The sequence below is a fragment of the Lemur catta genome, chromosome 5, assembly GCF_020740605.2.
Source record: "Lemur catta isolate mLemCat1 chromosome 5, mLemCat1.pri, whole genome shotgun sequence".
Classification (NCBI taxonomy): Eukaryota; Metazoa; Chordata; class Mammalia; order Primates; family Lemuridae; genus Lemur; species Lemur catta.
In genome coordinates, this window is record NC_059132.1 from 10,290,683 (window position 1) to 10,303,530 (window position 12,848).

Genomic DNA, 12,848 nt, shown 5'->3' on the forward strand with positions numbered 1-12,848 from the left:
TTAGGTTAAAATTCTTTTAACAGTAGCACATAGTAAACATTCAATAAACATTAGCTATTATTATCTTTATTAAATAGTTGTCATTATACTGTACAAACTATAATTATTCATTCTATCATTTCCCTTAATTAGACTATAAGTATGCTCCATATTTTCATATACTCTTCATTGGCATATTTTTAATTTAATGAGCCATAAATGGCACGTTGGTTTTATTTTGATTTGGATTTATGTAATAATTATTGTGGGTAATTATTTTTGCATATATTTATATATTAACGATAGTTTTCCTTGTTATATCTGTTCACAAGCTTTATTCAATAACTCTATTGGAACTCTCATTGTTTCTTAAAACTAATGTTGGTTGAAAGCAGAAACAAGTTTACCTTCTGGGCTCCCTGTCTTAAGAATGTGCTGGCAAAAGTTTCCAAAATGTAGTTGAGAAATCCAGCTCCTGTGATTGAAATCCTGCCCCTTTGAATGAACTCTGTCCTGTAAAAAACAAAAAGAAACACATCTTTGATGTCTTCTATGCTTGGATATGTAACCCACAGACATTTCCAGCAGCATAATTACCACTTATAATTAACATAAAATACACATAATAATTCAATGATTGGCTACTATAGGGAAAGACTGTTAAAAGAAATCCTATATAGTCTAAATAACAGTCTTACACAAATTAAAGAATATTCATTTCATGCTGCAAAATGTCTTTTTAAAATTGAGATATTAACAGAATGATTTTGAGTAAATTATTTAGATTCTCTGTAACTCAGTTTCCTCACATGTAAAATGGAAATAATCATCATATCTTCCTTTTACAACTATTACAACAAGTAAATGAGTTAATACATATACGAATATGAAGAGTTCCTGACACATAGGCATTTATTAAATTTTAGACACTATTACTAAAGAGAGACAGACAAACAGAGACAAGACTGGAAAGCCTGGAATGACTTCTTTTTTTTTTTTTCAGCATATTATGGGGGTACAAAAGTTTAGGTTACGTATATTGCCCTTACCCCCCCCCACCCCCACCCCCGAGTCGGAGCTTCAAGCATGTCTTGGAATGACTTCTTTAATCCTTGACTGGAGAGGGGACTGAGAGAGAACAGATGTGCCACCATCCCTACCAATTTTAATTATCAAAGTTATATCAATATTAATTATCCCCATTTCACAATATAGAGATTTGGATTACACTTGAGACTTATATAAGATGGCTGAATAGGAGGCCTGAAGCCCTTGCTCCCCGACAATGACTTAATAACAATATATGAACCAAATATCCCTTGTGAGAACTCCAGAAACGAGTTGAGAGGTGACAGCACCCCAGGCAAGTGCAAAGCCCAGAAGAGCCACATCAAAGCAGGAAAGAAAATTTGTTGCTTTATCCATGGTAGCTCCCTCCCACCCAGCACAGAGCAGCATAATTAGGAAAAACTCCCAATTCCTGACTTCTCCCTCAGAAAGAATAGAGAAGAGCTAAATGTACATCCAACATTCTCGCTTTATGAGCGGCTGCCCAAGGTGTGACTCAGAGTGCTTAAGGAAATGGCAGTCAGTATATTTTCAAAAGCAAGCAGCTTGTTACAGTACTAAAGGAACCTGAAGTACCTCTGACTGACACCCAGGGGAATAAGAGATTATGGGCTCTTCAGAACAGGGGCCGATCTCTTTAACTGGGAAACTACACGCACAAGCCCAGAGAAAACACATCTCTGGGAAAAGTGTGAGGCCCCCAGAATCTCTAGCTGGCATGATTGGTGAAAGTCTTCCCCTGTACAAAGGCAACCCATGAAGACTAGGAGAGGTGTCTGTTTTTTCATATGCCCAAATCACAACAAAAAAATCACAAGGCATATATAGAAACAAAGAAATATGGCTCAGTCAAAGAAACAAAATAAATTCCTAGAAACCAATCCTAAAGAAATAGAGATCTATGAATTACCTGACAAAGAATTTGAAATAACCATCTTAAAAATGCTCAATGAATTAAAAGAGAATGCAGATAGACAACTAAATTAAATCAAGAAAACAATGCATGGCTAAAATGAAAATACCAACAAAAAGAAACTGTAAAAAAGAGAACCAAACAAAAATTTAAGAGTTGAAGAGTACAAATAATGAATTGGAAAAATTCACTAGAGAGGTTCAACAGCAGACCTGATCAAGCAGAAGAAAAAAATCAGCAAATAACCTTGAAGATAGGTCATTTGAAATTATTGAGTCAGAGGACCCAAAGGAAAAAATAATTTTAAAAAAGTGAAGAGAACCCGAGAGACTATTGGGACATCATCAATTAAATCCATATACACATTATGGGAGTCTCAGAAAGACAAAAGGACGAGAAAGGGGCAGAGTACCTTTGTGAAGAAATAATGGCTAAAAAATTCCCAAATTTGAGGAAGAAAATGGGCATACAAATTTAAGAAGCACAATGAACTTCAACTAAGATAAATCCAAAGAAACTCACACCAAGACACATTATAATCAAACCGTTACAAGTCACAAAGAGAGAATCTTGAAAACAGCAAGAGAAAAGCAACTCATCACATAACAGGGAGCTCATAACATTTTCAGTGGATTTCTCAGCAGAAACTGCAGGCCAGCGGGAATGAAATGATATGTTCAAAATTGTGAGAGAGAAAAAAGAAAGGAAGAAACCAAAAACTACAAACCAAGAATACTACACTTGGCAAAACTAGCCTTCAAAAATGAGAGAAATGTAGACTTTCTGAGATAAACAAAAGCTGAGGGAGTTCATCACCACTAGAGGTTTGGATTACACTTAACTTAGTTTCATTCATTCATTTCTTCAAAACACTGACCGCATGGCTACTATATGCACAGCACCATACTGAGTGCTAGAGGCCCACAGAGAAGATGGTCTCTGTCCTCCAGGATCTCACTGACTAGTGGACAAGACAGACAAGTGGGAGAAGGTCAGCAAATGCAGGCAAAGCATTCTATCAGAGGAAAATCACAAGGACCCAGGCAAGGAGGCATGAAGGAACAGAGATATCTGACGAGCCATAAGTTATCTTCAAACACCCAGGACACACTAAGGGGCTTGATAAATTCTTCCCATAGGAATGACTGGAGCATAAGGTGGGTGTGATACATGTGAGGAGATGAGGCTGAAAGGATGAGTGGAGACAGGATTGCAAAGGATCTCAGGATTAGGTCTCAAGTTTAGACTTTATCCTGAGAGTAAAAGGGGCTTCTCTTCTGAGGACACCAGGTGTCAGGTACAGATTAACAACTACACGTGCACCACTGACGAAAAGGCTTGTGGCAACCCCTCGATGCTGTTCATCTCCTATCCGCCGTTTTCAGCACAGTGCTTACACTCAATGACTTCAGTGAGCATCTGGTAAATGAATGAATGAATTTAATATCTTTGCAATCAAAAATATTCAACTAAGAAAATACTTTCCCAGCCTTCTTACATCTCTATGGAAAAGAGATGGCAACCAAGTCTCCTGAATATATATTGACATGTGTGTACACATTGATATGAGAGCACATGCACTCAAACAAAAAAACCTGAGAAAATACTGGATCAAACAAACCGTGTGATTTTGGTCAAAATGGTTTTTAAAACCTCTTAATTGGACCTCTTTTCTAATAGCAAGAGCCTCTACATTTAGATCATGCACATGAGGAAACCTTCAGAATTCCCCTCTCCCTCCCTCCTTTCCTTTTCTCTCCCTCTGTTACACACACACACACACACAGAGTTATCCCTTCCAATCTGGCATAAATACCTTCAGTCTAAGCAGCTTCCACCTCTTAGATTTAAGCCTATTTAAAATGATTTGCTCATGTAAAACTATATCCTAGTGACACTAATCTTTTCCATCTTTATTCTGGATTAGTCAGAGTGGAATTTTACAGTGATTTTAATATTTAAAAATGAAAAGCTGAGCAGCCTCACACTCTTGGGAGAGATGCACTCTTCAGTTCCCAGTCCTCGAGGCAAGTGTAGGTGAGGGATTAATAAAAGTCTCTCTCACATCATATTCTAACCAATATTTCTTTCTGCCACTTCTGGGAGAAGTAAGTCCTCAGAAAAGCACTTTCAGGGTTTGTCCAGCTCTCAGAGAATAACAGGGCAGTAAAGCAGGGTCATGCCCTCGCCATCAACAAGTTTATCCTATTATATTTTAAGACTGCCAGAAAAGAAAATATTGCACTCTCCCTCAATAACTCATTGACAAAGCACATCAGACATTTTCTTCTTACTACCCCATAGCTAACCTAAATCCCTCACACTAGGATTAGTCACTATTTAAGGTCCTGTGCAAAACATAGTAGTCTACACAACAATATACAGTTTAATTTCAGCTCCATTTAAAAAAGAAAAGAAAAGAAAAACGGATGGATAGAGGGCCAAGTGGGTGAATGGACAGAGCTGAAATGCTAACAACAGAATCTCCGGGCATAAGAATTATAGGTGCTATTTATTTACTTTGTTCTTCTTTTTAGTGGCTTACAAATTTTCTATAATAAATATATATCACTTTGGCAATTACCAAAAAAATAACTATCACTTTTATATGAATAAGGCATTTTATAAGCAGGATCTGTGCCTTTTAAACCATTTTCAGCAAAAGCACATTCTAACTTCTGGCTTGCCCTTCACTTAAAAGTCTCGTTAAATCACCTCTTGGCTTTCCTTTTAATATAATCTCAGCTCTTTGTGCCTTTTGTCCTGAGACTTTCTCCCCACTCCACACTTGAAGTGTATGGTGTTTCACTCAAGACAATAAGGATGATTCAAGTTTTCCTACACCTGTCTTTCATCTCTGAAAAGACTAAAGAAAGGACTGCATTGCATTTATGATGTTATATACTCAGGGTCATACTTGCTCCTCAAAAAACTGTATAGTAACAGCGTATGTTATGGATCACACACTGTATTATCACTGAGGTTTTTATGCCTTGAAAATTATTTTCTCTCTTTTATACATGAAGAAACTGTGGTACAGAGAAGTTAAATAATTTTCCCAAGGTCATATAGCTTGATGTCATGAAGATTCATTATCTATCACCTCCAAACCCTAGTGCTCCTCTGATCTCAGTGAGTAACACAACCATCCTTCTAGTCCATGAGATCAGAAATCTCGGCAACCTGTTAAACGGTTCCCTCTCTACAATCAATCCAAACATCTAATCAGTCACCAGATTGTGTTTATTTTATTTCTAATGTCCCTCAGTAATCCATGTCACTCTCTCCGTTGGTACTGCCACTGCCTGGGTTTAACAGCATTTTCTCTCTCCCTGCAGCTGCCTCCCAATGGGCTCCTTGTCTGTAGCATGGACTCCCTGTACTCCACACTGCCCAAAATCACCTTCCTAAGTACACAACGCTCATGCACTGACTGTTTACTAAGGCACAGAGAATAAAGTCCACATGCTCAGTTTTATATTTGAAACTCATCCATAGTGTTGCGTGTAGCTGTTTTTTGTTCATTTTCATTTCTGCATAGTGTTCTAGTGACTAAAAACACTTCAAATTACTTATCTGCTCTACTGAAGATGACATTTTGAATGGATCCAGTTTAAAGCTATTATCAACAGTGCTGTTATAAAAATATTTACAATGCATCCAGATACATATGCGCATGAGTGTCTCTAGAGTATCTAGCAGCCAATTATCTGGGCCATAGGACATGCCTAGTTTCAGTAGATAATACCAAATGTTTTCGTAAATGGTTGTATCTGTTTTTTTCTTATTGCATCCTCAATTCCAATTGCAACGACTGGCATGTGGTAGGAAATCAATAATGCACTTAGGAAGGAAAAGATAGAAAGAAGGAGGGTGAGAAGCAAAAGAGACGAAGAAGAGGAAGGGGGAAGGAAAAGAAGGGAAGAAATTTATAGTACATCTCAATAGTTCCCTCCGGAGTTCCAATGGCTCGGGTCAGTAGGGGGCAGCCTTCACCTGGCTGAGGGACAAGCCACCCGCAGACTCTGGGAGTGAGGCCACTCACACAAGCAGTGCCTGTATCTGAGTCACATCATTGCTTTGCCCACTCTAAGGATACAATTCAACACAGAGCACAACGGAATAATGACAGAGAAAGCACAACTAAAATCTTGAAACACTTTTGTGAAAAAAAGAAGGGTAGTTTATATAATCAGTCATTTAAAAATTTGTTTTCCTCTGGATTTGGGGAAAATAAAAAAGTTCAGGGGAAATACAGATCGGGAATTAATCCCCAGAGCACGGAGCCACCAGCGCTGAAACCTCAAAACAGCAGTTTCCGGGAAAGCAAAAGCTCTTAATGAGATCCTGTCCTTGAATTATTGACTGGTTAGGTACGGCAAATCTTACCTAATTGTTTTCATGATGGGAATCTAATTAAAGTGTCTTTGAAGGGGAAAAAAGTTTCCACAGATACTCCTGTTGCGATGACATCTAAGTTCTAATCATGGAGTTTTGGGCATGTTCCTGTAACCACACAGAAAGAGGGGTACCCCGAAGGAACTGCAGGGTCTTGAGGTCAGACGGCCCACTCACTCCCTGAGCCCAGCACTGCTGTGGAGACTGCCTGGCTCTGCTCCAAGACACCAGAATATGTAGTCTCTCCCATGTTGTTTCAGAGAACCAATGCAATTTACAGAGCTCACAATAAATGCTATGCAGTTTCCAGGCTTAATATATATATTCATACTTATATATATGTGTGCGTATATATAGTGACACACACTATATATGGCTATAAAACAAGGATTAAGGGTGTGGTTCCTGGATTTCGACCATTTAGATTCACATTTCATCTTGTCTGATTTTTGCTAAACTTTTTAGCACGGTGTTTCTGCTGAAAAATGTTTATTGTTTGCTAGAAAGCCAGACTATCAACTGGTCGTGCTTTATCAGATTAACAAGAACTTTGCAAAAAGTGGAGTTCCAAAAGGGGTGCCGGCTGTGTGTTTGCTTACCACTGGGACCACAGGATACTGACTAGTTCTCAGGGGTTCCCAAATCCAGCTACTCAACAGACTCACCAGGAGAACTTGAAAAAACATTGATTACCAGGGACTAGCCCAGACCTACAAAACTAGAATTATCACAATGGATCTACGTTTTTAACCTTCCCCCTTAACTCTGGACTAAGACACCACTTGAAACAACTCAAAGGACAAAGGAGGATGAAAAAAAAGTCAACAGTCACCCACTAAGATACAGTCACGTGTCACTAAACAACAAGGATACATTCTGAGAAATGCATCATTAAGAGATTTCATTGTTGTGAGGATATCATAGAGTGCACTTACACAAACCTAGATGGTCTATCCTACCACACACCTAAGCTATACGATATAGCCTATTGCTCCTAGGCTACAACCTTGGACAGCGTGTCACTGTACTGAATACTGTAGGCAACTGTAACACAGTGGTAAGTATTTGTGTATCTAAACATAACTAAACATAGAAAAGGTACAGCAAAAATACAGTACAAAAGATATATACTATACATATACCATATAAAGTATGGTACACCTGGGCACTTACCATGAATGGAGCTGGCAGGACTAGAAGTTGCTCTGGGTGAGTCAGGGAGCGAGTGTTGAGTGAATGTGAACACCTGGTACTTAACTGTACCCTACTGTAGACTTTATAAACACTGTACACTTAGACTACACCAAATTTATTTAAAAATTTTTTTCTTTCTTCAATAATAAATTAACCTTAGCTTACTGTTAACTTTTTTCTTTATAAACTTTTTAATTTTTTTAACTTTTTGACTTCTGTAATAGCACTCAGCTTAAAACACAAACACATCGTACAGCTGTACAAAAATATATTCCTTCTTTATAACCTGAATTCCATAAGCTTTTTTCTATACTTAAAATATATTTTTTTAATGTTTAATCTTTTTTGTTAAAAACTAAGCTACAAACATACATATCAATATCACTGTCTTCCACCTCCACATGTTGTCCCACTGGAAGGTCTTCGGGGAAAATAACACCCATGGCACTGTTACCTCCTACCACAACAATGCCTTCTTCTGGAATACTTCTTGAAGGACCTGCCTGAGGCTGTTTCATAGTTGCTTTTTTTATAAGTAGGAGTATACTCTAAAATAACTATAAAAAGTATAGTATAGTAAATACATAGACTAGCAACATAGTCATTTATTATCATTATCAAGTATTTTGTACTGTGCATAATTGTATGTGCTACGCTTTTACACAACTGGCAGTGCAATAGGTTTGTTTACGCCAGCATCTCCACAGACGCATGAGTAACGCGTTGTGCTATGACATTAAGACGGCTATGAGGTCACTAAGCAATAGGAATCCTTCAGCCCCACCATTGTGATTATGTGGTCTGCTGTTGACTGAAATGTAATAACGCAGTGCACGACTGTATTTCAAACAGTCTTGCTCCTAAATACCATAGAATGCTCTCCTGGCTAACCATCATTGTTTCCAGCTCAATTCTCACCTCCCTTTTCAATAGAACAGCTTACTCCACTTTTCAAATTTAGTACCTTTCAACAGCCAAGGCATTTTGAAGACAACATTTATTCACTATTATTTCCAACACCTTACATTTATTTAGTGCTTTATACTCTCCACGTCTAGAGCATTCCCATTGACTATCTTACTAAGTTTTCACATCACTCTATAAGGAAGCTCAGGCCACCCTTATCCCTTTTCCCAGGGTCACAGAGCACAGAAGTGACCAAGCAGAAAGAAGAGATGTCTCCATATTACTGGTCAAGATTCTCTCCACGTGGCATTTCCCACCAAATCCAATCAGACTTTCCCAATTTACACTTACCCCTCCCACCAATTTCTTCTCTTTTCCCTTCTCTCCCTTCATTTCCATTTCAGCCCAAAAGGAGCACTGTCTGCAACCCCTTGAGCAGATGTTCATTCGTCATCCCTTGGACAAAAGGCCATGGAACACCTTCTGTGAGCCAAGCACTGTGCTGGATACCGGGGACACGGCAGGGAAACTGTGACCTCAGTGAACAGCCACCACCAGACAATTAGTACAGGATGAGAAACCATAGAAGACCTGATTATATGAATGTGAACGTCAAATGGCAAGTGAGTATGTTTTGGAGGACAGTCTTACTAAACCACAAATAAAGCTTCAGCCCAGAAGTCATATTTGTACAGAAAAGACCTTGCTGCTTGGCTTTTCATAATTGGTGGTGATTTTTGCTAATTGTTTGATCACCCACTGGTGCACTGGAAATCAAGGTCAATATGAGCACAGGGAGTCGTGTTTTAGGATGAATACAGTGGAGTTTATTCAGGCTATTAGATAACTACACCCTTGGCCCATTAGCACCAGGATTGGGCTTAGAAATAATTCCTAAGTAAAGTCAGCAAAGCCAGAGTATTTTAATACTTTCTTTGGTAAAAGCAAGTCTGGAGGTCAATCAGAAAGGCCAGTGCCAGTCTTAAAAACACACAGAAGTTACCAAACTGTCAGATCTGCCACTGGAAAAAAATAAAAACACTCCAGCGTAAGGGGTAAAGAATGGACACACAAAGAAAAATGCCCAAGAATTAGCCCTTGACACATGCAAATGAGACTACTTGTGATTTACCAGATGAATACCCAAGACTTATGATGTTTTAATCTAGAAATTGAAAAGTAAAAAATTATAAAAGTTATATTCCTATTAGAATGAAGAATATTCATATGAGTAACTTTAATAATGAAGAAAATTTACTGAACTAATAAATTTTATGAATAGCTGCACAACCCATTAATTTAATCTGTGTGTAAAGTTTGATTTTGGCTTCTTTGTTTTTTACTATGTTCCAGGAGGAATTTCTTTGACATTTTATAAATGTTTAATCAACATATCTGAGGGATATACTCAATATTATTAACACTTTGCTAAGCTGAGCATTTTTAATCTCAGAAACAAGGTTTGTGAGCATCAGCGGATACGCAGAAGCTCTTAGACATGGAAAGGTGATGACATGGGCCTTTGAGATGCTGCACTGAGTATGGAAGAACAATCTTGTTACTCAAAAGCAAAAAAAAACCAGCTCCACAACATCGTGAACAGATTAGGTCCTCACGGATGGTGATAACTTCAAGATACCAGAAAAGGTTTTACATACCATAAAAACACATATATTAGTAGTTATGATGAAAGAGCAAAGCCCAAGTAAATATTTTTACAAGATGATTATCTTTTAGAATTACATTACAGTACTTGAGTAAAGCCAATGTCTATTATTAAAAACAAATCAAATGCATGTCAATTATATGCTTGCATAGTATAATAAAAATCTATTACAAGGAAAAGGAGAATAAACAAGAAAGGAACCAAAAACGAACAAATAAATATATTTTCAAGAACAGATGCAAACATAAAACAGTAAGAAATGAATCAGCCTATCTCAGAATGTAAAGTTTCAGAGGGCAGAAACCATGACTGTTTTCCTTCCTTCTGAAAAATCTAAAACAATATCCTCCACTCTACATTTTCCAAAGTAAATGCCTGTGTCCTGTTCTACGTAATAAAGCACATTCCCACAAGAGATGACTTTCATTTTTTTTTAATTTCAGATTAAGATTCACTTTTTTATGTTCTGATTTGGCCCAAGTCTCCTAAGGCAAAGCAGAGCATCAGCCTGGCATCTCTGATTCTAGACACTCAGGCAGGTCCTCAGAGTATCCGTGTGACGCCCTGAACAACAGCCGTGGTTCCTGCGTGAACCAAGAAGAGAACCAGAAAATGGGGGATTCAGTCTATGTCAAATGCTTGCTTCAACCCCTGAATATTGTTCTCTCTAGACCTTAAATCTCACTCTGGAACTAAAATAGAAGGTTCCTAGTCTCATGACTCTCCAACTGAGGGACTCATAGCCCCAGAGATATGAACTGAGGAAATGCAAAATCCCAACACGAACATGTTCCTGCCGTTAATGGCAAATAATTACGAACACTGTTTTTACGAAAAAAAATACTTACTGAGAATTAGAATCAAAAGGCATGGGAATTTTTAAGATGATGATAACAACAACAGTGGAAGTAGTCATACGAAACACTGACATTTACCTACCACGACGGGCTGGCACTATTCTAAGCTCTATGTACTATTTCATTTAATTATCACAGTAACCCCTGAGAGAGGGATATCATCCCCATGATACAGATGAGGAAACTGAGGCTTAATGAAGTGAGGTAAACTGTGCAAGAGCATATACGTATAATTTGAGAAGTAGGATTCTAACCCAAAAGACTGCCCAGTTACTGTGGCACAGGACATGACAGACCCTGTGCGGGCATGGGGGAGCAGGTTGCCTACGTAAATAAAGCAGATTTGTAAACTGTTGAACAAATGAGCTTGACACAGGAAAACAGAGACTATAAGGCTGTCTTAGGTCTTAGGTCTGGCTTTCCAGTTCCTCGTTCCTATCCCCTGGAAGGCCCAATCACAGGTACAGAAATATCCCTGTAATCACCTGCCATGGCGAGTTTCTGTTACTTCCAAAGCAAAACAAAGACAATGGGCAACACAGTGAAAAGAAACCATAAAGAGGAAAAAAGATGTCCAGTATCCCCTTCTACTATATGCCAGGTGCCAACCTCTCCCCCGGGCAGCCATGTTTCAGAGGGAGCGGACCTCACCCCAGCTCCAGGGGCAGATCCCAATTGGTCAAGGCCAATCAGCCCACATCATCCTCTGATCATGCTCACTGGTCAGAGCAGGTGATCCAAGGTGACTCAATCTCAGGGGAAGGACTGTTTTCTCCCATGGTTGGGAGAGACATTCTGTCCCTCTCACAGCTATTTCCCTCACTAAAGCTGGAAAATGGCGTATGCTGACCCTAGTTGCTACTGGCAGTCATGAGGAATCCAAACTTAAAAAAAAAAAAAAAAAATTGATACACAGGGAAAAGTAGAGCCAAAAGAATAACAGCTATGGAAATACAGCCCACTTGCTTATGAGATAATACAGTTCCTGAGTGAGAGGAATGGCAGAATAGTTGCCAACAGCATAGATTCTGAAGCCAAACTGCCCATGTTTGAATCTGGCACTGCCCTTACTGGCCATCTTATCTTGTGCAAGTTACCTGACATCTCTAAGCCTCAGTTTGTAAAAATGGTGATAACAGTTCTAACTTCGTAAGGTTATTATGAGGTTTAAATGAATTTATATATACACACGCATATACATACATACGTCAAAGCACTTAGAACAGTGCCTGCTACATAGTAAATATATATTAATATAAGGGATGGCTGGTGTTGCCTGAGTCAGGGCTTCTGCTATTAGCAGCACAAGGCAGCCTAATTGATATAGGAGGAGGGACAGAGCACGTATAGGAAGACTTCTCTGAGGCATGGAGTGCCAAGCTGGGCTTTGGAAGAGGCAGATGAGTGAGAAACAGCACATCACTCCATCTTCAGAAAAGGATGGAAATTCCATCACATGAAAACTACAGGAAGAAAATGCTGGATGAAGTTAATGAAGGAAGAAAGCATATTAGAAATATCCAGATGTGTGAGAATACAAATGGGGGAGAGTTCAATGCAGCTCTTGCCCAAGAAGGTGCCACACCTCCAGAGACGTCGGTGGGAAGCCAGAATCAGATCTACCTACAGAGATACAGAGCAAGGCTTAGTGAGCTCTACCGGAAACCCGTTTTGAGCCCATCTCTGAATGGAGCCCACAGGCCATGCACAGGGACAGAGTGGCATCTGGTTTCTCGTCACACACCCACACCTGCTAACCAACACACAGCTTGAAGGTCTCATTTTAGGTTCAGCAGCCATGACAGCTTTCTTTTGCCCTTTAAAAATATTATCCATATTTCTTCTTCTGAGTGCAGTGGCTAGCCAT

The 12,848-nt window shown here is 38.9% G+C and overlaps 1 protein-coding gene across 6 annotated transcripts in view; it reads right to left on the reverse strand.

Annotated features, from left to right (window-relative positions):
- PRELID2 (PRELI domain containing 2) overlaps nucleotides 1–12,848 on the reverse strand; it is a 65,626-nt gene that overhangs the window by 29,682 nt on the left and 23,096 nt on the right. For all 6 annotated transcript variants that reach the window (XM_045551112.1, XM_045551108.1, XM_045551114.1 and 3 more), the window contains one exon: nucleotides 387–492. In XM_045551112.1, coding sequence (XP_045407068.1) covers nucleotides 387–492 — 106 coding nt within the window. The remainder of the gene's footprint in view (nucleotides 1–386; nucleotides 493–12,848) is intronic.